Source organism: Dendrobium catenatum, unplaced genomic scaffold (assembly GCF_001605985.2).
Source record: "Dendrobium catenatum unplaced genomic scaffold, ASM160598v2 fragScaff_scaffold_447, whole genome shotgun sequence".
NCBI classification, from domain to species: Eukaryota; Viridiplantae; Streptophyta; class Magnoliopsida; order Asparagales; family Orchidaceae; genus Dendrobium; species Dendrobium catenatum.
In genome coordinates, this window is record NW_021318909.1 from 185,736 (window position 1) to 210,877 (window position 25,142).

Consider the following 25,142-nt stretch of genomic DNA (forward strand, 5'->3'; position numbering starts at 1 on the left):
TGGGGGAAGAGGAAAAAGTGTGAGCTATAATCCCTTGTCCTTAAGTTTAAGAATATTCCTAAGTCTTCTTTAGTAATCTCCACTTTTTTTTAAAGACAAAAGAACTAATAACATTTTGCTCAGAGTCGAAGGACATGTTGGCTAGGAAGTAGTGGAAGGTCTCCTTGGATGAGAGTGAGAATAAGACCCAACTAGGTGGAAGAAAAAAGGTGCATTACTTTGAAGGTGAGTTGTTCTTGGAGAAGAAGTCTAGGAGTGATTTTGGCGGAGACAAATCTAGGAAAGGACTCCTCATTTGATTTGGAAAGGAAGTTTTCTTCTGAGTGTCTTGGGGGTCTCTTAACAAGTACCATTTGCCTTTTACTTGAATTGGCCATGGAGAACATCTAGAGGAATAGAGGCTTGAAAAGGATTTTTGAGTGGATGAGATTTGAGTTCTAAACCCTTCAATATAAGGAAAAAAAATAAACTTTCGTATAGACGAAAAGGTGTTCGTCCCATACGATTTAGATTTCGTACGTACAAAATGAAATTTCGTATGTACAAACGAATAAGTATAAAAATGAAACAAATTTTTGTAAGCATGTAAGTTATGAGGCATCCTTTCATACATACTTTTGACTAAGATGATCGAACAGACGAACAGATGTTCGTCCAGGATGATCAGATATTAAAGATCGTTTTTATGATAGTTTGAATCATCCCCTACACTGAATTGCCATATGTTTGTATGTACGAACTGAAGTTTGTACGTATGATCAAAAATAAAGTAGTTGATCTTATCCGTATAACTGTCCACATGCGTTCATATGATTGAAAAATACATCGTCCAGATTATCTTGTTGATCGTAAAGATGAATGTGATATGAAAAAAAATTGAGAAACTGAACGTTCAAAATAACAGTTAATAAGCTGTATACTTCGTCCCATATTAAATAAATTTTGAACAGACGAAATCCACACTTATAAGATTTCAAGGCAACACTCAAAAACATCAATCTAAATATGAAACAACACAAAACAAAACAGACAGAAGTTCGCATAAACAAACACAAACAAAATACTACAAAATGTAGAAAAAAGTCAGAAACAAAAGAAACAAAACACAAATACAAGCACACATCAATGTTGTAGATATTTGTATTTAAGTATTCAAATTAATCACACCAAGCCTTATTCTTAATATACTGAAGATATCAAAGGCTAGTGGTTATGTAAAAATATTTGTAAGTTGATTTTCTGTTGTAACATGAATAAGTTCAATTTCTCTTTTGAATACATGATCCCTTATAAAATGATGCATGATGTCTATATGTTTGGTTTTTGAATGTTGAATAGGATTTTTAGAAATGCAAGTAGCACTAGTGTTATCACAATAAATGAGAATAGTGCCTATAATTAATTCTAAATCAATCAACTGTTATTTAAACCAAAATACTTGTGCCACACAACTTCCTAAAGTAATGTATTCAACTTCAATAATAGATAGGGCTACTGAATTTTGTTTTCTACTAGATCATGAGACTAAAGAATTTTTAATGAATTGACATGTTTCAGAGGTGCTCTTTCTATCAACCATACAACCTGCAAAATCTGAGTTTGAATATCCAATAATTTCAAAATAAGAGCTAAACATATGATACTAAATTCCTAAGTTCTGAGTTCCCAACAGATACCTTAAAATCTTTTTCACTGCTGTCAAATGTGATTATTTTGTATCTGATTCAAATCTAGTACATAAACATACATTAAACATGATATCAGGTCGGCTAGCTGTCAATTAAAGCAAAAATCCAATTATCCCTCTAAATTTTTTTTTATCAATTGATTTTCCCTTAAAGTCTTTATCCAACTGAACTGATGAACTCATAGGTGTACTAATAGGTTTAGCATTGTCCAGTTCATACTTTTTGAGGATGTCTTTAACATATTTTGATTGACTAAGAAATATACCTTCCTCAATTTGCTTAATGTTAAAACCTAGAAAGTAACTCAAATCTCCCACTAGATTCATCTCAAATTCACTACTCATTATTTTAGAAAAATCATCAAAAAAATTTTATATGAAGATCCAAAGAGGATATCATCAACATAAGTTGGTATAATGAGTATATCTTCTCCCAATTTCTTCAAAAAGAGAGTTGTGTCTACACTTTCTTTTTTCAAAAGATCTCTCAAGTAGAAATGTGCTCAACCTCTCATACCAAGCCCTAGGTGATTGTTTCAATCTATATAATACATTTTTCAACTTGAAAATATGATTTGGGTATTTAGGATTTTCAAAGCCTGGAGGTTGTTCTACAAAAATATCTTCTTGAATAACCCCATTTAAAAAGGCACTCTTAACATCCATTTGATACAGTTTAAATTCTTTAAAACATGCAAAGGCTAATAAAATCATAATTGCTTCAAGTCTAGCTACAGGGGCAAAAGTCATCCCTAAAATCTGATTATACCCCTTAGCTACTAATCTAGCCTTATTTCTAATGACTACTTCTGAGTCATTCATTTTATTTTTGAATACCCACTTAGTTCCAACTACATTTTGATCCTTTTGGCCTTTCAGTTAATTCCCAAATTTTATTTCTTACAAATTGATTTAACTCTTCTTGCATAGCCAAAATCCAAAATTCATCCAAAAATACTTGATCAATATTTGTGGGTTCTATGGTTGAAATAAAAGCTGAATGATTGACTTCTTTATTTAGTCCATGCCTTATCCTAACACCCTCACTAAAATCTCCTATAATCAATTCCTTTGGATGGTTTTTAGAATATCTCAAATCTTTAGGCACTGGGTTTTCCATCTCCAAATTTTCTTCCAAATTTATTTTATTAAACTTTTGGGAGTTAATCTCTATCTCATCCTCTTCACAAATTGGCTCTTCCAAATTTCTTATTTCATAAAATACAATATTTGTGGTCTCCTCAATTACCAAGGTTCTTTTATAAAATACTCTATAAGATTTTCCAACGCTTGAGTATCCTATAAAAATTCCTTCATCTGATTTTGGATCAAATTTTCCTAAGGCAGATTTTCCATTATTATGAATGAACACCTTACTTCCAAAGACATGCAAATATGACAAATTTGGTGTTCTCACTTTCAATAACTCATAGGGTGTTTTATTTAAGTTTGATCTCATATTCACCCTATTCAGAATATAATATGCTGTGCTCACCGCCTCAGCCCAAAAATATTTAGGAAGTGAATATTCTGCCAACATAGCTCGAGCGACTTCTATTAATGTTCTATTCTTCTTTTTGACTACCCCATTCTACTGTGGAATTCTAAGTGCAGAAAAATTGTGATTAATTCCTTTTTTCTTATAAAAATTTTCAAATTTTTTATTCTCAAATTCTCCTCCATGATCACTTTAAATAGTCATAATTTCACATGCTAGTTTTCTTTGAATCCAAGTTGAAAAATTTCTAAATTCTTCAAATGTTCACTTTTATGATAAAAAAATATAACCCTTATGAATCTAGAATAGTAATCCACAGTTACAAATTCGTATACCTTTCCTCCTAGACTTACAGTTCCAACATGTCCAAAAAGATCCATATGTAAAATCTCTAAAGATTTACTAGTTCTAAGATCCTTATTGGACTGAAAAAAGATCTTTACTTGTTTTCTTAATTGACATGCATTGCAAATGTGATCTTTAGTGAAGTCTAATTTTGGTATACCTCTCACTAAGTTTTTTGGGTAATTCTCCTAAGATTTTTCATGCTTCAGTGACAAAGTCTCCTTTGCCAAAGCCATGATTCATCAGAAATAGTTTTTAAATAAAAAATAGTAGGAGATTTAATGCAATTTAAGTCTAGCATATACACATTGTTTACCCTCACACCATTCAAAACATTTTTTTCATTAGGCTTAATATGCAGCTAGTAGAAAATTTTTTACACAGTATCCTTTGTCACATAACTGGCTAATACTTAATAAATTATGTTTTAAGCCTTCTACAAGTAGAACATTTTCAATGAAAAAATTTTACACAGTATCCTTTGATGGCATCTCTTTTGCTTCTTTTTCAAAAAATTTCTGAATTGTCTAGTCATTAAAGAGATGTCTTCTTCATCCTCAAGTTGTGAGATATCACTCTCTGACTCCTCCACTTTCAGTGCAATGTTCTTCTCCCTTCATGGTTCACCTGCATCCATCTTTCTTTGACTCACCCCTTGCTCATAAGCAAATAGTGATCCAAGAAGATTATCAATAGAGTAAATATTTAAATCTTTAGACTCTATAATCGCGGTTATTTTAGCATCATAAGCAGTAGGTAAGCAATGAATAATTTTATTAACCATTTCAGAATTCGTTAATTCCATACCTAATGTATGTAAATGGGTGACAATTTGTGTGAATCTTGTATACATGTCAGAAATGGATTCATTGAGTTTCATGCGAAATAGTTCATAGTTATGTAACAAGATATTAAGTCTGGATTGTTTAACTTCATTAGTCCTCTCATAGGTTATATAAAGTCTATCCCATATCTCTTTTCCACTCTTGCAAGTATAAATTCACATGTAATCTTCAGATTTAAGAGCACAAAAGAAACTATTTAGACATTTGGCATTAAGTTGTGCAAAGTCACGTTCTTCTACCGTCAAGTCTGTAAAAGGTGTTTCAACTCTAACTTCGTCAACTAATCTAGGTGGTTTGTATACCCTTCCTTAACTAAGATCCACTCATGATAATCAAGTGACTGTAAAAATATAGACATGCGAGTTTTCCAAAATCAAAAGGAATATTGTTGAACAATGGAGGTCTTGTTATAGAGTAAACCTCAAGTGTGTTTCAGTTTCCAAAAGTAGCCATGGTCGTTAATCAAAAAGTAGTCTAAACTTATGATATTAAAAATAAAGATCTGATAACACTTGTTGAAACTTGTTAAATATGAATTAGGTTGTTAGACCTAAGCTTATATCCCAGCGGCTAACCAAGAGGGGGGGTGAATTGGTTAACTTAAAGAATTTATCTCTTAACTTTTAAACTGATAAAAAAAATTTAATGAATTTTTTTTTAATGATTTTTCAACCCCGAATTTAAACACAGAATAGTAAAGTAAAAAAGTAGTGGAAAATATAAAAAGACACAAGATTTATAATGGTTCGATCAAACATGATCTACATCCACTCTCCGGAGGCACCCTCCGAGTATTGCACTAATACCACTAGTGACTCTCCTTTTTCCCCCACAGTAAGGTGGAGAAGCCTTCACAAAAACTCTCTTCCACCAATGCCTGGTGCGGCAGAGAACCGTCGGCTGTTCACACTCTCCAAGTGTGGGCAGAGAACCCTTCATCTTTTCACACTCTCCAAGTGCAGACAGAAAACCCTTCTTCCTTTCACACTCTCCAAGTGTAGGGAGAGAACCCTTCGTCCTTTCACACTCTCCAAGTATCGGCAGAAAATCAAATATCCTTGAAAGATTATCTCAAGAGAAATCTATAAAGGACAAGACAAAAGAGTGAAGTAAACACAAATCACAAAGTTGAGATCCTTACATTTGAGTAACAAGTAAATCCTTCACACTCCAATAGTAAGATCTCTCCTTCAAATACTCTTTTTCACTCTCCTTGAAGCTCCTTTCAATTTGCACGAAGACTAAATGGCAAAAAGATTTAAAGACAGTCTTATTTGGACCTTTTATAATAAAGACTTGAAAAATCGTCAAAAAACTACAAAAATTCAAAACTGTACGTACTCAATTGTTTCGTACGATCGAAATTTCGTATGTACAAACAGTGTAAAAATTGTTGCGTATGAGCCCAATGTGCATTAGTATAAAATGACTTCATACACGATCATCGTCCCGTACGAACCATGTTCGTCCAGTACGAACACATCCAGAAAGCATCGTCCTGGGACGAACATAATGATCGTCTGGACGAAGACATCCAGAGAGCATCGTCCTAGGACGAACGTGAATATCGTACAAATGAATGCGTCTGGAGAGCATTGTTCTAGGACGAATGTAATGATCTTCTGGATGAATGCATCCAGAGAGCATCGTCCTAGGATGAATGGTACACTTTGTCTGGATGAACAGGACTTAGAAAAATTTTCACCCTTCATTGTTCATTCCATTGCTCTCCAAGGGGTAAAACATACCTGATCTTCCCGTACGAATGAGATTCATCCCGTACGATCAGTATAAGAATTTTTGATATTTTAAAGATCTCCCCCAATGTGTGTGTGCTAGGTTGTTCAATTACACTTACACTCTCTCAGACTAAATAAAGTAAAAAAAATAGACTTCAATTTACAAACTATCTTATGCTATAATTGATTTGAAGTCTTCATTAGTCTGGAGTACGATTATCCTGAAATATTAGTCCAGACAAGAGCAAGAACACTTCTTTAAAAAAAATGTTCGGAGAAAATAATAATTAGAACAATAATATTTGGAATCATCTAAACTGTACAAGTTGCAAGAATGTAAAACATGCAAATGTTAAGTAACAACTCTCTTAACAATTAAAACAAATAACATACTACAAAGTTGCTAACAATGTCCAAGACCTTGAAAATAAACTCATACTTTTTTTTTTCATTTCATAATCAAAATGTCTATCTAATCACCAGTCGTGACTATAAACAAAAGCTATATAACATAAATATAAAACTATTCATGATTATACAAAAATCAAAAGAAGAAATACCTATGACTTTATTTCACAGAACAAAATATAATAGATTTTTTCGATCCGAAGCATAATGTCAAAATATTATGTCCCCTTATGAATCCCAATATAAAGTTCTTGTAGTAACAAAACATGTATGTAGTCATCAGAACAAAAAATTTTACCACCAGAATATGCCTTATAAGCATCATAATATCTTGCTTCTTTCACAGTTAACTTCCTTAAGTTAATCAAGCCATCACATCTCTCCCTCTACTTTCCCTTGGGCGATTTTGAGGTGATTCTAGGGTTTGGGCTTGGCGCTTGTCTTCCGACGATCTTCTTTCTTTCTGGTGATATTCTTTCTTGTTTCTCTTGTGAGTGTTTCTTTCCTTTCCCTTGGGTTGTTCTTTCCTTTCAGCTCGGCTGTTTTCTTTCTCGTGTTCTAGTGTGTTTTCTTTGGGAGCTTGTGGCTTCTCTGTTTTGGTTTGCTTTTCTTCGGGTTTGCTTGTCTTTTTTTCTTGGTTTCTATTAAGTTTGTTTTTGTTGGCCTACAGGTTTAGTTTTTAGGGGGAATGACGACCCCGTCGTTATCTATCCCTTCGGTAGCTTCTGTCCCAAATGGTAAATCTTGATCTTTTAAAGAGGCTCTCGCTGGTTCTGGTGGTTCTTCCTCTACCCTGAATTTTTTTCATTCATCTTTTAAAGGTTGTCCTGCACTTCAGTTAGATGATTCGGCTGTTACTCAACTTGCAGCACCTTTTGCTCTTACCCTTGTGGGTAGGTTTGTTCTGAAGCTACCTAATATTGATGTTTTCCGGGAATTTTTTTATAATCTTAAGCTTTCTGGATCTTTTCATGTTGGTTTACTCGATCCCAGGCATGTGGCTGTTCAATTGAGTTATAATTGGGATTATAGCCGATTTTTTTCTAGGCATTCTTACTATATTCAGTCTTATCAAATGTGTCTTCTTAAATGGACTCTTGATTTTGATGTCCGTCATGAATCTCTGATTGTTCCTGTTTGGGTGTCTTTTCTTAAACTTAGGCTTCATTTTTTGAACTCTCAAATCCTTTTTTGCCTGGCTTCTATCCTTGGTTAAACCTTTGCAAACGGACCAAGCTACGACTTCGATTTCTCGTTCGTCAGTGCCTAGGGTTTTGGTTGAGGTTGATATATCTAAAAAGTATCCTAATGAGATTTGGCTTGGGTTTGAAGTCAAAAGTTATTTTCTAAAGGTTGAATTTGAAAATTTCCCCATTTTTTCCCATTGCAAGATGTACGGTCATAGTCTGAGTGAATATTTTAAATTGCATCCCCACCTTAAGAAAGATAAAGAAATTGTCAAGCCTACAAAAATGCAGGAGGGCAACATGAAAGCTGATGGTATTGATAATTTAGTGGAAGGTAATACTATTTCTACTCACGCTAAGGACGTGGTGGATCCTCTTGTTATTCGGGTTGTTCCTTCGTCTTCTGGTAATGAACTTAATGTGAATCTTATTTGTAATGTGAGAGAAGGAAAAAATTTTCTTAATGATGTCATTAAAGTGGCTGACCATTCATCATCTTTTACTGTTTATGAATCCTTACAAAATGTTACTCAGGTTGTTGTGGTGGAGGATAATAATACTATTGATGTTGATACTAACATTATTATTGAGAATGATCAGGTTATTTCTATTAAGGGGAGTAGTTGCCATTGTTGGTGAATTCTCCTATGGCTCATATTGTTAGTGGAACAAAATTTAGTAATGACACTATGGAAACTTTGTTGGAGGATGAGGCGGTGCCTTCTCAGGTTAATCAATCCTTGGCCATACCCGAGAAATGATTTTATTGATGGACGAGGAGGTGGTGCCTCCTCAGGGTAATCTTCCCTTGGCCCTTCCCGAGAAAGGTAACTGTTCTTTTGAAGGTAATGAGAGGTTTTTAACTACTCAGTTTAGATTCCAGAATATGTGGCTTCATCATAATTCTTTTCTTGAGGTTGTTCAGGTGATTGGAGTGCTCTTATTTATCCTAATAATTATATTACTGGCATGAAAAGATTATGGCTCAAATTGAAAAGACTTAAGCTTGTTTTAAATTGGTGGAACCATAATATTTTTAAAGATTTGTTTAACAATATTTTACTTGCTAAAAATAAAATTAACTCCCTTGAGGATCTTTGTCAGTCATATTCCTCCGAGGCTAATCTGTGTATTCTTAATGAAGATAAAGTGGAGCTGTCTAAACTTTAGGTTCAGGAAGAAACTTTTTGGAAAAAAAAGTGGCCTCCAAGCATTTAGTGGAAGGTGACAATAACACTAAATATTTCCATGTTTTGGTTAATACAAAATGCTCTATTAATAATATTCATAAAATCGCCCGCGAGGATGGCTCTACTACTGAGGATAGAGATGAGATTGCTAGCTTGGCTGTTACTGTTAATTTTTTTCATAAGCACCTTAATAAGTCTTTTATTCCAGTTTCTAGTGTTGACCCTTCTTTTATTTCGAATGTTATCTCTTAAGAGGAGAATGTCTCCTTATCTAAGTCTCCTCTTCTTGAGAAGATTAAAGATATTTTATTTAATATGAATGCTGATTCTGTTGCTGGGCCAGATTGTTTTACCACTAAGTTCTTCCTAAAAACTTGGTTTATTATTTCTAATGATGTTTTCTCTGCTGTCATTAATTTTTTTAATGGCTCGCTTATTCCTAAGTTTTTTACGTCTACTTTTATTTTTTTAATTCCTAAGAACACTGGTGTTAATTCATGGAATGATTTTAGACCCATTAGTTTATGTACCGTGTTTTATAAACTTATATCTAAACTTCTAATGAACAGGTTATCTATTTTTCTGCAAAAGATTATATCTCCTTATTAAATGGGTTGTGTTAAAGGTCGAGCAATTGTTGACAATATCCTTTTAGCTCAGGAATTATGTCAGGATTTGGATATTAAGGTGAGAGGTGGTAACATGATCATGAAATTGGATATTGCTAAGGCCTATGATAATATTAATTGGAGTTTTATTTATAAGATGTTGAATCTTTTTGGTTTTGATTTGAAATTCATAAATCTCATAAAATCTTGTATTGAAAGTCTTTTTTTTTTCTATTATTGTGAGTGGTAAAACTCATGGTTATTTTCAAGCTTCTCATGGTCTGAGGCAAGGTTACCCTTTATCTCCGGCTATCTTTATTATTGCTACTGATTATCTCTCTAGGGGTTTGACTAATCTTTTCTTTAACCACCATAGTCTTTATTTCAAAACTTTAGCTTTCATATCTCCCATTTATGCTTTGTTGATGATTTCATTATCTTTACTAATGCTTTAAGAATAAGATTAGTAAAATTTTGAGATTTTTTGGTCACTTTGAATCTGTTAGTGGTCTGTCTTTTAACAAGCAGAAATGTTGTTTTATTGCTTCTAAGAATGTTGTGCCTGACCGGATTTTGGATATTAGGAATTTTACTGCTTTTCTCAAGGTGCCTTACCTCTGAAATACTTAGGTATTCCTCTTTTTAAGGGTTGAAAGAGAGCTTTCCTCTTTGATGATTTAATTTCTATGGTTCAGAATAGATTTTTTTCTTGGAATTATACTTTTTTAAGTTTTGGTGGGTGTCTCAGTCTTATTAAAAGTGTGTCATGTTCTATTCCAGTTTATAGTTTTCAAACTCTCCTTCTTACTAAGGGTGTTTGTCTTAGAATTGAGAGAATTTTGAATAATTTTTTTTTAAAGGTTCTGGTAATAATTCTAGAATTCATTGGAAGAATTGGGGAGGTTGTTATGGTACTAAGCAAGAAGGGGGATTAGGGTGTAAAGACATGAGTGATATGGCTTGGGCTTTCTCTTTCAAGCTGTGGTCTAATTTTATGTCTAATGTCAGTCTGTGGGCCAATTTTATGAGGGACAAATATTGTGGTGGGAAACATCCTTCATTGTGTTATTTTTCTAAAGGCCACTCTAAAGTTTGGCATCTGATTTGTTCGGTTAAATGGAAAATGGAGTCTTCATTAGTTTGGGGCCTTGGTAATGGGAACATTTTCTTTTGGCAAAATAGGTGGCTTAATGGTGACTCCATTGATTCTTTACTTAACACTGACTCTATCTCTATGGTTCAGAATAGATTTCTTTCAACTGAATTTATATGACGCTTCTTTTTCTATATCTCAATTGCTTGACCTTTGGTTTGTGGAGTCCAAGGGCCATATTAGAAATGTGATTTCTTCTCTTATTTGTTGGTTCCTCTGGCTGGAAAGAAATAACTCTCATTTTAATGGGATTGATATGAATCATCAGAGAATTATTCACAAAATTAAAGATAAGGTCATTGCTCTTTTCTCTGCTAATTTGCTTTCAATAAACAATTTTAAAAAATTTTATTATACCCTTTCTTTTTTTGGTATTAATTGGGAGTTGGATAAGGGTCAAATTAGATCTATTTTCATGAATTGGTGTAAGCCTAATCTTAATTATTTCAAGTTGAATGTGTCTTGGGTTAAAGTTGGTTGTAATTATGGCTATGCGGGTATCATAAGAAATCATCTTGGTTTATTCATTTCTGGCTTTGCTGGGCCGTCTTTTGTTGAGGATAGTCACATGGCTTTTTTTATGGGTGTTCTGCATGGGTTAAAGCTTTGCAATAGTTTTTTTATTCAGAACATTATTTTGGAGGCTGCTTCGTATTTCGACAGCTATTGAGTCTTGATAAAGATGATAGTAGGTGTGGCCCTGATCTGTTTTATATCAGGAGAAATATTTAAGATGAGTTGAAGTACTTTTCTTACTCCTATTCTTTCATTAAGGTGGAAGGGAATGTTGTTGCGCAGGCCTTGGCAATTTTGGGTACTATGTTTAAGGATTATAAGGAGCTTTTTCTAGATCAGTTGCATGTCTATGTTCAAGGTCTTGTCAAATTAGATCAAATTGGTTTTTCTTATGTTTGTCATTAATTTCGGGTTGTTTTGCGGGTGGTTTTGTTATGCTCTTGTTGCTCTGTTCCTCTTTTTCTGTGAGGACTTATGCTGGGATCAAGTTATCTTTTTCCTTATTTTGCTGACTCATTCTGTTTCTGGTGTTCTCAGGTTCACTATTATTTTCCTTGTGATTTGTCTGTGTTGGGCTATGCTTTATGCTGAGTTTTTTGGTTGGTGTTGTTACTGGAGCCTGGTAGTCCCTATTCTGGTGAGGTTGGTGTGCTCTTTCTATTTTGTGGCCTGCAGTTGGTATGGGTATGGAGTTAGCATTCCATGAGATATTATATGGTGATGTGGAGGTTTAACTTGGGCAATCTGAATCTGTGCAGTGTTGGCTGGGTGTGGAGGATTTACTTGGGGAATATGGTGGTGTGGAGGAGTTGGCATTCTCTGGTGTATTATATGGGGGTGTGGAGTTGGCTGGGTGTGGCCGTATGGAATTACATTGTTCTCCTCTCGGTTGGGAGGTTGTTTTTCTTTCCATGGAAGCCGTATTATTGCTGTCTTAGTATAACTGCTGCCATCCTCTCGATTTGGTGGTGGTACCGTTGGGTTTTTAGTTCTTTTAATGTTCTCTACTGTAGTATTTTTTTGTTGGTTTTTTGTGGGCTTTCTTTTGCTTGTGCAGGTTTTCTGTGCAGGAAGAAGGGATTTCAGGATTTTTATTGGGAAGCAGTTCGTGATTGATAGTTTTTCTTTTCTTCCCTCTTTTTGGGTGCTCATTCTTAAGCACCGTAGAATGTACCTAGGTTGTTATGTATTTTTGTGTAGTAAGGAACTTGTGCTCGTAGGTTTTTTTAATCTTTATTTTTGTAGCTCTTATGAGCAATAGTGAGCGCAAGGTCCTTTTAAGGACTTTGTAATTTTACCTGTAATTAACGCGTAGGCCCTTCTATGGGTTTTAATTAAAAAAAACTTCCTTAGAACTTCTCAATTCAAATAATAAAATATATAATTCAATCACATAAATACCCATTTCATCACATTGTAGCAATTAAAATATAATTGAGCCCATTCTAGAATTTCACAATTTTTTATAATGATAGGCAATAACAAATCCTACTAAGTAAAAATTTATAGTTTAAAAACATAATCAAATTATCAGAGATCGTGTAAAAAAATATTTTAAGGCTTTAATCATACACTACACTTTTTTTAGTCCTAATTATTTTCTATTCAATAAAAATATTATAAATTTCAAAACACCTAGTATACAATTTTCAGAAAATATTACAAATATTTAAAATCTCAATCTCAATAACATTAAAAAGTAAAGCGGTGAAAATTTAACCAGTGCAAAGTTATTCTTTTTTTTTTGTAACAAAAATATAAATTTAATATATAAAAATTCCAAAAATTTCATATTTTTGAATACTAAGATAGGCATAATATGATATACATTAATCCAGACAACTTATTGAATTGGAACAATGGCTAAAAAAGACCAAAAGTGGCTCAAATCCCATCTTTTTCCTCCAAAATCTCTCTCTCTCTCTCTCTCTCTCTCTCCGCCTCTGAGGCGCGCCTCAGCCCCTGTGAGGCGTATGCCTCTTGCAAGACCAAAATTGCGTAGGCTATGAGGCGTTTTTGGGAGGAATTGCGCAAAGGCGCGCCTCTCATTGCGCAATTTTAAACAAAGGTGCAAAGTTATTTTTTTTTGTAACGAAAATATAAATTTAATAAATAAAAATTCCAAAAATTTCATATTTTTGAATACTAAGATATGCATAATATGACATACATCAATCCAGGCAACTTATTGAATTGGAACAATGGCTAAAAAAGACCAAAAGTGGCTCAAATCCCATCTTCTTCCTCCAAAATCTCTCTCTCTCTCTCACACACACACACACACACACACACTTGAAATTCACTTCAAAGTACATACAGACCTTTTTTCATACAAACATGTCATTTCAAACACATGTAAAATATTTCAAATACCAAAACCTCAATAATTTGCCTAACTTCTAATCAGGTCAGACTAGTTTAAACAGTACTATAACTATGAATGTATCACAATCATCCCTTCATATCCACCTTTGGAGTACCACTATTACCAGATCATCATCATCGGATTACCGTTGCTCGACTAATAAAGTTAGATCACCATCATCGTTAGACTATTATGGCTTAATCTTCATCATCGATTGGGCACATCCAACTTCCATCATTGGACTGTTACACAACCACTATTGTTGAATAATAATTGTCTGACCACCGCCATTGCCGCCTGATGACCACTGTCACTTAATAGCTGCCATTGCACCACTGTTGAGCGACCTCCACCGTAAGACCATCGTCATTAGATCATAATTGGGCCACCGCTACTTGACCACCAATGTCAGACCACTATTACCTAACCTCCACTTCTGAACCACTACCACCCAACTATTATAATCAGACTTCCATCTCTCGATCACTATTGTTTGTTTGTTGTTGCCCCGATAACTTTCATTAGACTATCATCTCTTAACCATCACCATTATACTGATGACTTCCAGCCATCGTTGTAGGACTAACCATCATTGTAGGATTGACACCACATGACCATAACCATCAAAGCACCACAACTCACATCAACGAATTGGTTTCATTTGACCATTGCAGTTGGACCGCGAGATCTGTCATATTTAAACACAATGATGCCATTTACCTCAAATTGCCTGATAAATTTTTTCCTTTACACCCAGCTCTTTTTCATAAGCAATGTATTACTTTTCTCTATATATGATAATAATAGTTATCTGCATGCATAACATGATAACTTAAATGACTCAATTCTCAAAGAGACAAGGGATGCAAACCAATAAATTTGAGCTTTGCTTGAAGTTTGATTGAACATTGATGGAATCTTAATTAACCATGCTGTAAGTTGTTTTAACAATATTTCATTATTAATCAAACATTGTTCAAATCTTGCAATACCGTATAATTCAATAGCATATTCATCTTCTATTCTTGGATTTTAGACACTCTTAAAGTTGACCCGAAATAGGTCAACTGGACCGATCAGAATTTTAAAATTTAACCTTAAGTGAATTCTATTTGGATCGTATTCGGGTAGGATAGAGCCGATCCTAAGAACCCATTAACAGATTAATCCTTCCCCGAACATGGAGCTCCTTAACTCTATTTGTCCATATCTGTCATTCGGTCCTTGCCTCCTTAGCCGACACTTGACAGCCTGACGCCATTACAATTTATGACATGCTTTGCTAAGAACAAAGGCAACCTCTCTTCATGGATTCACCAATGAACAAATCCTAGATTACCGCTATTGCTTGAATATTTTTTATTTTTGTAATGGAGTAGTACTCTCGGGGAGAGATGCAGCTTCAAGTTTGAATTTTGCCAGATAAACCCCTTTAAAGGCCTATATATTATCAAGCTGACATAAATTGCTATGATTCAATGAGGGGCTTGGCTGATTAAGCTAGCATAAGCAAAAATAACTGGATAAATTAAACATTAAACAGTAGATTTCCTTAACAGATCCTTTGCCTTATGAAGTACCTTTTGCATCCACCCTCTATAAACTGAGTTTTGTGCATCATTCTTGTTGGTTTCCTTACCAGTTTTTGCCAATGCCCTCTGTTAATCCACCTACTTTTCGGTGCCTACTTCATCTCTAAAGTTTTTTTGCTGATGCTAATTTTTCTATCTTTTATTCCAGATGTTTGTTAATAAGGGCAAATTATTAGGTTCGGTCATCAGATAGAGAGAATCATTTAGATTTCTCTTTATCTATAGTAAAAGTAAAGTCAAAGCGTAGCTGCTACAGTAACTACGGTTTGACTGTAGATAGAGAGAAATTCAGATGTATCTCTCTGTTAGGTGACCTGACCTAATAATTTTCCTTGCATATTTGATAAACACTACTGCCATTGATGTTGATATAGTTCGCGTGATTTGTTAATTGCAATACTGACTATTTTGTTATAGTGTTTGTCAGTAATTGGTTTTTAAAACTAGTGTATCGTTTTATTCTTCTTTTTAAGTAGAGATCAGGCTACTTTGCTTTTTATATGGTGTAAATAAGAAATCCATCCTAAATGTTTTTCTAAAAGCTTTGATCTGCAAATCCAATGAAATCAGTAGCAGTTGTGGTTGGTGGAGTCAGGTCTGCTCCAAATGCTCCAAAAACTCATTTTGATCAATTATGCCTATTTATTTGAGTTCTTATTATCTATTTTTCCAATATTGGCTTTCGTATTTATTCTCTAAAATGGTGGATTTGTTTGTAAAGATTTTTTGAATTAATTGCTGGTATTGCTTGCAATTTATGGCAATACTTTTACAATTTCTTCTGATTCGTCGTTTCTGCATATTTTCTATTTCACAAATTAAATTCATGTTTTGTAAAACCCATCCCTGTATTTCCTTAATATACACATTGACATTAATATTTAATTTTTAAGTAAGATTGTTGCTTTGTCAGGTAAACTTTGGGCCTTTATTTTGTAGCTCAGACTTAATAAAAAAGAATGAGAAGTAAAAGAAACGCAGCTGGACGATGATGACAACTCTTTGTTATCCCTCGGACGGTCTAATTTTGGCAACCAGGGATATAGTCGGATTATTACAACATTTATTCTGAGTCCATATGATCTATGGCTTTAATTATTACCTGTGGACTTTAGGTTTTTGTTAGTGCAGGTTTAGATTGAGCTGGTTTTTGTAGCTCTGTGAGCTTGCTCCCTTTTGTTTGGAGCGTTTTTGTTACAGCTTTTTCCTTTTTACTTGTAATAGCTGTTTATTTGTTTTAATATACTGGCCAAGCCCAAATTTTCCCAAAAAAAAAAAAAAGAAACGCAGTCCTGTTAATCAATTTCTACATTTATTAGTTTTTATGATTATCACAAAGGATATCTTTTTAAAGTAAATGTCTGGATGATTTTTTGTTATCATCATAACGAGTGGTGATCAAAAAATCATTCCTGGAAGTTGCTTTATTGTGCTCTTACTGCATGGTATGCTGGCCATTCATCCAAGTTGCATTGAAGAAAAATGGCCAAGAACTTATTTTCCTTGAGGCGAGGTGGTAGCGCAAGGAGTGAAAGCAAGTGTCTCTTGTTTGCTTCATATTTGCGGCTGATTTCCTACTGTATTTTGTTTCCAATGCATAAGTTTTTATTTTTATTTTATATTGCTGATAAATTTTCGTGAAACTTCTTATGTATGACCATAAAAAAAATAATTTTCAATGGGCTTGCTGCTGCATATAAGCTTAAAACAAATGGGCTGAAGATCACTCTATTTGATGTTCAAGATAGAGCTGGAGGGAAAATAAAAAGTACATCAGAAGATGGTTTTATATGGGATCAAGGGGCAAATACAATGGTGAAATCAAGAACAATCTCATCTCTTGCTTTGCTAGAATCAAATTTTCTTTGAAAGTAAATGTCCTCATTTTAAACACTAAAATATGGCAACTTGTTCGCCAATGCTGGGTGCATATACAGAATTGTGGGCTATAAAAATATTTTTGATGCAAGTTGAGCATTACAAAAATGAGAACTTTAAGATATATATGTGGCCTATGTTGCAAGGATACTCCTATTTACGAGGCATACTATATCGGATACGCTTCCGATATGACACGGATACGTGTCGGATACTGCTTTGCCGTGTCCAATTAAAATATTATTTAAATTTGACCGAACACACGTATCAGGTACGCGTGTCCTATTAATAAAAAAAATGGAGCCGCAATTTACCCTATGCAATTTGGCTATCCGCATTTGTGGCTTAAACATGTCAGTGAGCTAGGTATTTCGTTTTCACACAGGTGTTCCTCTTATTCATTATAGTCAAAGGAGCGGCTCAACGATGTGAGCATAGAAGCGGACAGGATCATCCTTCATCTACAAAGAGGCTTGATGATGCAAGCATTAAAGCCGACAAGATCATCCTTTGTTGACGGAGCGGCTCGACGAAGCGAATAGTGAAGGCGACGTGAATAACGAAGGTTCATTTTCTTCGTGAAGGTTTTTTTTCTTCATTCTTTGTTTTCTTCGTTCTTCATTGACGGAGCGACTCGGTATCGCTCGATATTGGAACTCAGTACTGCTCGGTACTGGAACTCAGTACCGCTCGGTACCGGAACTCAGTACCGCTCAGTAACTCTCCGCAATGCTCTGTACCATGCTCAATATCAATGCTCGATACCGCTCGATACAGAGGGGTACCGAATAATACTAAGCGGCATCGAGAAGGTAGAGAGAGATTTAAAACAACTCTTATAATAATAATTTTGTTATGGGGGCGCTGCCCCTGGAAACTCCCCTCAAGGGCGTATCCCCTTGACTCCGCGACCTGACAAATAATATTGCTTTCAAAAATTTTTCAAAAATTAAGATACAATGCCAAATAATATTGCTTTCAAAAATTTTTCTCATTTCAAATATTACGCTTTCATTACTTTCTTAATTTTTATCAATGATTTATATATTATAATGTTGTATTTGTATCCTGTATTTTTAAGAATTTATATGTCCCTTATTCGTATCGTGTCATATCCGTGTCGCCGTATCCTTATCGGTGCAACATAGTATGGCTAAACCAAGAAGGATAACATGATGAATGAGTAGTTCAAAAGAAATGTTAGAGTGATATCTACTGAAGATAAGTTGATTGTAGGAAATTTTATGTACTTTGGACATACAAAAAAGGGTATAAAAGACACTCATTAGACGACTTAATAAAACTAATGTTAAAGGATTAGGAAGAAAACTATTTTGACCCAATGTTATATGAAGTTTCTTAAAATGATTTAATAAGAATAGGTTTAACAACTCATACAACACTCAATAAGAATGAATAAAAAATGATGATTCATAATGCGAAGCTCAAATAATTGGGATAAGGCTGATAATTATGATGATGATAATGATTCACAAAGAATAAGAAATCATTTTACCAATGCATTTGTTAGATTCTTTAATGTCAAGCTCGGGGCACAAAATGTAATGTTTGCTGTTTTAAATGAATACTTTAAGAGTTAAATGGAATTTTTTATTCTGCCCTTCAATTTAATCGTACTTTTGGGTTATAATAACATGGTTTTAGTTGTTTTTCTTGGGTTAAAGATTGTGCTGTAAAAGATTCCCTCAGATTGAAAGGTAATTATGACCGCGAGCTTGCAAGATTATTGGCACAGATTGAAAGGTTTTTGTTTGAGCAGATCTAAAACTGAATAAATGGAGTGTAATTTTAGCAGTAATAGATATAGTGGGAGGATTGTGACTTTGGACGATCAAGTCATTAATAAGAGTGCACGTTTTAGATATATCAAGTCTATTGTTCAAAGTGATGGTGAAATAGATGGGGATATTATTAGTAAAATTCAAGTTGGATGGTTGAAGTGGCGGGATGCATCGGGTCTTTTGTGTGATAGGAATGCATCCCTCAAACTTAAGGGAAAATTCTATAAGATGGTGATGAGACCTACAATGTTTTATGAAGCAGAATGTTGGCCATTAAATGAGAAGTGTAAAATTAGTTTAAGTGTTGCAGAGAAAAGGATGCTCAAGTGGATGAGTGGCTTCACTCTTATAGATAGAATGCAAAAAGAGTATATACGTAAAAGGTTGGAGTAGCTCCAGTGGTTAATAGGTCCAATTATGGGCTTAAACAAGCCCTCTTTCATAATTTGATAAGTTTTGCTAAGCTATTGCTGAGACTAGCCTTCATGATAACACAAAAGATCACTTAGACACAACTTGAAAATGTCTGTTATCTTGGTAGTCTATGTTGGCGACAATATTCTTATAGGGAATAATCAAGAAGTGGTGACTAGGTCCATCATTGAAAGGCTGCTCATTTCAAGTATATTTTTCCACAAAAAATAGGTTAATATTTGTTAGAAATCCAAGTTTCTGGCATACTTGTCAATGGCGAATGACGCACAACGACGCAAAGTTCCTCATGGAGCCATGACATATAGTGCACGGCACGGCACACACCATTTTACGCCATTTTAAATATGGTGTACAATATAAAATAATCTCTCTCTCTCTCTCTCTCTATATATATATATATATATATATATAAAAGCAGCTATAGTGCAGGTTTTGCGAAAACTATAAGAAAAATATGAGAAAATCACTTGAAATTTACTAGAGGACGAACAAAAATAGCAAGATACAATTGATCCTCTATTCGAGAGGATTATCGATCTCTCCCAAATCTCTAGACGCCGCTAGGGCCCAAAGAAAACCTATATCTAAGTGATCTCAAATTTTAGCCAAATTAAGATGCCCTAACCCAAGGAAAACAAACTATTTAATGCATACAGATTAAAAGGAAATCCCTAAACAGTCCCTACATTCAAATTTCCCTCCTAATTTCCTCAAAAAAAGCTCCCACTAATCTTGCGGCATGCGCAGGAGGCAAAGAAATTCGCCTCTGTTGCGCTGAGCCAATCCCGTATGGATCGGCCTGACTGGTCCAATGGACCGGTCTAACAATACTCCCCTCCCAAAGATCCACCTTGTTCGCAAGGTGAAAAAACAACACCCTCCTACATTTCTTCATCATCACAAACAGTAAGAACCTGAAGAGTTCGATCCTTACACCTGTGCTCTGGCGTATACCTCTCATCACATCTGAAAGAGATCCCTTCGCTCTCTTCTCCTATAATTCTATTTCTATGAGTTTCTTTAAGTTATCTCTAGGTCTTCCTCCGACAGTCTTCTCCTTCGAAGTCTCCCTAAGAGTACCCGATGTTGGCTCCTTGGGTGCCAAAAAGTTGGTGGTCATCGTTTACGAGCCTCCTGAATTGTTGCTTCCTATTCCTTTTTCCAGTATGATCATCCACCAACGGAGCTAGCTCCATATACTCTCCCATGTCCCGAGATCTCATCACTCTGACTGCTACGCGGATCATTGGTTTTAGTCCCTTCATAAAGTTCTTCTTTAGTATAGATTCTAGAAGCCAATCCAATCGATTGGCAAGGTACTCAAATTGCTCACGATATTCCATCATTGTCCCCTCTATGACAAAGTGAAGAACTATTCGTAGAAGTCCCCTCCCCTGCTAGTTTGGGAACGTTTCAATAGGCAGTCCTTAAAATCCCTCTAGGTTCTTATTGGTCGTCTCGTATCCCTCCACTGGTACCATGCTAAAGCTTTCCCTTCCAAACACATCCCAACTGCCATCAATCTGTCCCCCTCCATCAACCTGTTGATAGTAAAGTATATTTCCATCTTATAGATCCACCCATGGACATCCTATCCCTCAAAAATAGGCATCTTTAGCCTCGTCACCCTTAGATCACATATGTTCCATCTTTTCCTTTCATAATTTCTTCTTCTCCGAGAAGGTGGTTCCCCCCCCAAGTGTCCAAATCATCCCTTCTAAGTTCGTACCCAAGCCCATCTTCAATTTTCCACCTTTCCCTTTCCAATTATGCACCTCTTATATCATAACAAATTCCTCCCCTTTCAGATGCAGTCCCCCTTTGGACATAATTATCCCTTTCTCTTTCAAATTGAACACCTCTTCGATCAAAATCAAGGCCTCGTCTTTCCAATTCTGCCCCTCTTCTTTCAAATTCAACATCACTTCACTCATGCCCAACCCCCTCACATCTCTCCACATACCCTCTATCGGACTCCTCCCTAGGAATAGGTCTTAGGGGAGGCATTTGTTTTTGCTCCCTCCAAAATCTCTACCACTTGATCTTCCTTTTGTCTGGTTGGCTTCAGATTTTCCCCACTTTCGTGGCTGTCGGCGCCCTCCCTCACCTCCAACTGCGATATTTTGGTTTGTCCCTCGAGCAGTTTCTTCACCATCTCCTCCAGGATGGAAAATTTTTAATTGAACTTATAATGGATGGATGAAACATCCTTTTTAAAATCTAAAACTTGAGTTTGGAGATTTAAAATTTCAGATTTCATTTGTCCAATCTCCACTTCAAGGCATTCCTCCAACACATCCATTTTTTTGGCCACCATTGATCCCAGAATTTTTGTAGAAATAAAAATCTAGACTTCAACCTTCAAAAATAACAACTTTTTTCTTTGAAATCCCAAGAACATCTGCTAAAATTTACCAAAACAGCTTATCAAAGGTCCCAAAAACTGCTTTGATACCAATTTGGTATGAAACAACCACCATAAATCCATAACACTGCTGGATTTCAGGAAAGAAAAACAACAACTTTAGTGCAGGTTTTGCGAAAACTGTAGGAAAATATGAGAAAATCTCTTGAAATTCACTAGAGGACGAAAAAAACAGCAAGATATCATTGATCTTCTATTCGAGAGGAGGATCGATCTCTCCCAAATCTCTAGACGTCGCTAGAGCCCAAAGAAAATCTTGATCTAAGTGGTTTCAAATTTCAGCCAAATTCAAGATGCCCTGGCCCAATGAAAACAAACTATTTAATTCATACAAATCACAAGGAAATCCCTAAACAGTCCCTACATTCAAATTTCTCTCCTGATTCCCTCAAAAAACCTTCTAAAAAAACTCCCATTGATCTCGTGGCATGCGCACGAGGCTGGGAAATTCTGCCTCTATTTTGGGATGGTCCCGTGTGGACTAGCTGGACATTGGACTGGTCTAATAGTCCTTTCCCACAAGCTTTACCAGAATGCAGGTCCTTTACTCCAGTCACATCATTGATCACATGCAAGGGTTGTCACCTTCACCATTGGTTCATTACTTGCAGCCTTTGCATAGTTAACTGCATCAGTCCCTATTTACCGTTGTTAATCACAAGGACCTGCTAGTGATGTGAACCTCACTTGAGAGGTTACTCATGACTTGGCTCAAGACCCTAGTGTGAAGGGGCTGGAGACACAAGCCAGGGAGCAAAAAGCTGTAAAGACTCCCTATAACAGTGTTAAAAGAGCACTGGTATAGTGTGTCTCTCATAGAGCTTAACAGAACATTTGATAAAATAAAATAATGTCTTAAAAGTTTTATTTGATCATAATTATCAAATAAATCCGAATACAATCCAAAAAATGTTGGATCTATGTTTAGTAGTAAACCTGAACCAACCTGTACTCCATTCATTTTGATTTCCCATCGGGTTATTGTAGTTGTTCATAACTTGACATCTCTAAAATTTCAAAGCCTTAATGATCAATCTTATAAAATGGCAGTTGCTTACAGTTTTGAATGTTGTGAGGAAAAGTAACTACCATGTTGGTTCATGCAGAAATTTGAATTTTATAATGCATGTGTTCTAGAGATTAGGAAGGATATACCAAAAATAAATATATCAGAAAGATGAACAAACTATCTGAGATTAAAATCGACGTAGGTTGTTTGAATATTAACAAATTTGAAGATGAGACAATGAAATTATAAACTTAGCAAGTTATTAAGATGGAGAGAAGATGAGATAATATGAAAAATACAGAGTCACTGAGAGAAGATTATAAAGGAAAATAGGCAAAAGCAATTCAAAGCTAACTTGACAAAAAATTGAGCAAAAATTTATATAAACTAGAGTTAGCACGCAGTGTAACTCCAACAAAATGAATATAGAATAGGGATTCATGAAATCGCCTTAAATAATTAATATATGGTTAATGATTCTCCCGTTGTTTCTTTTGTGCATCTATCCATCTTCAATGTTGAATATGATGATTTAAAATCAACTTTTGAAGTTACTGTCATATGAACAGCCTATTTCTCAAAACAAGCGCTATGTTGTGAGGAACGGGATGCCACAATTGGTAATTTTCTCCTTCAGAACTGCACGGCATTTCATTCTTGCTTTGTTCCTTCTTCATGGATATCTTTGGCAGCTGATATTTTTAGTATTTTGGCATGTCAGATTCCTTCAAATCCAGTCGCACTAATCAAAAGCAATATCCTTTCCACACAATTAAAGGTTCGTTTTGCTAACTTACTTGCAATAGAACTCTAGTTATCATTTGCAATTTTTTTTAGAAAATGAAAAAAAACTGATCTTACATTTTTCTGTTCTCAATAAAAAATGTGCTTCTTATACATAGACTCATTACTATATTCAATTTATTTGTATGAACCAATTTTAGCTCGTACACTATTGGCACAGTATTCAGCACACCCATGCTATTGAACTATTGTGATATCATTTTATTTTGTTCTACTGTACTGGCATGCATTTAGGTGTCTTAGATTTCACCCGTTTCTATTTTTGGTAAAGATATTCAATATTGGCTAGTGCATTTTCCGTATTTACAAAAATATCTGACCAGAAGGGCTCCACATCAGGTAGCTGTAGATAAAATCTCTTCTATGACTCATACATTTCATAGACGATCTTCCTGAAAAATATTCATCAAGTAGTGGGTGAAAATTTGCTTCCATTTCTTCTTCATTGGTTTCTCACCCACTATGAATTGCATTACAATTATTTGTTGTTGCAGTTGAAGATCCTATTGGAGCCATTGTCATGGTGGCATTCTAATAAAAGAAGTTTCCATAAAGGCGTTGATACAGGAGTACAAGAAATAACGTCTCTCATGATAGTTTGGTGGTACGTGCTTTTAGAAATATAGATTTTTTTTTTTTTTTTTTTTTGGTTTTTCTCTTGGCATGCCACATTGAATTTTAACCCAGTGATATCTGAATAATTTTCTTCAATATTTTTGGTTTTTATTTTTTCTTTTTAAAATTTTTTTCTCATCTTTCTTGAGCTCCAGAAACAATTATTTTCCTTGTATGCATATTATCATAAATAATTTCGCGTGGTAAGATTTAACTCCAAGCCATAAATAAAAATTAGAAGAAATTTACCATAGAGCGTAAAAGTTATTTTGGCAATGAACCTAGCCCAGACTTGTAACTTATTGTCTTCAGCCATTAGCATCAAGTTGGTTATTAAAAATCTGCAACTTTCTATGCTATGCGATGCATGAATTCAAAATCTTTAATGGCTTAACAAATTTGACACTGCACAATGACAATGGTTCAAATTCATTGCCCTAACCCGAATCATCGATTAGATCGCCCTTTCAAAACCCTAAATGTTCCCAATGGTCACTCAGACGGTCAACAATATATATAAAATGACATCATAGTTGGACACAGGCAACAATGCCCTATACCATCCAATTATGTCTCTTTGACATTGTAAATACTTGCCCCCATTTAAAAAAAGAAAAAAAGGGTGAATGGCATATCTTTTGATGCCCTCAATAAGTAGTCTTCTGCTGGTGGTGATGCATAAATATGTATGAAGGTATATATCCCCATTATTTATATAAAAATTTATAAATTTAAAAGAGGAGGGGGATTGGGGTTCTAAGTTCAGCAAGTGCATAGGTAGTTTGATGGCCTCCTTTAGTAGTTTTGTTTCTTTAAGTTTAAAAGCCCATCTCCACATTGCCCATAGGTTTCTTTCTTTTTTGTACTTAGTACCCGAATGTTCTTTTGTCTCTTTCCCTCCAGCTCTCTATTTCCCACTCACTTGCTCACTTTTTTGCTCGTCCTCTCACAAATACCATGCCACAATGAGCATAAATGAGAGAGACTTTGAGCTCATCACAGGTTACTCATTCATGTCATTTTGATATGCTAGGAACCTAT

The 25,142-nt window shown here is 34.9% G+C and overlaps 1 protein-coding gene across 3 annotated transcripts in view; it reads left to right on the forward strand.

The window, feature by feature from the left end:
- The window catches only part of LOC110111145 (protoporphyrinogen oxidase 2-like), a 52,433-nt gene that overhangs the window by 21,406 nt on the left and 5,885 nt on the right, over window positions 1–25,142 (forward strand). For all 3 annotated transcript variants that reach the window (XM_028694288.1, XM_028694290.1, XM_028694289.1), the window contains 3 exons: window positions 23,252–23,302; window positions 23,404–23,460; window positions 23,981–24,064. In XM_028694288.1, the coding sequence (XP_028550121.1) occupies window positions 23,252–23,302; window positions 23,404–23,460; window positions 23,981–24,064 (192 nt within the window). The remainder of the gene's footprint in view (window positions 1–23,251; window positions 23,303–23,403; window positions 23,461–23,980; window positions 24,065–25,142) is intronic.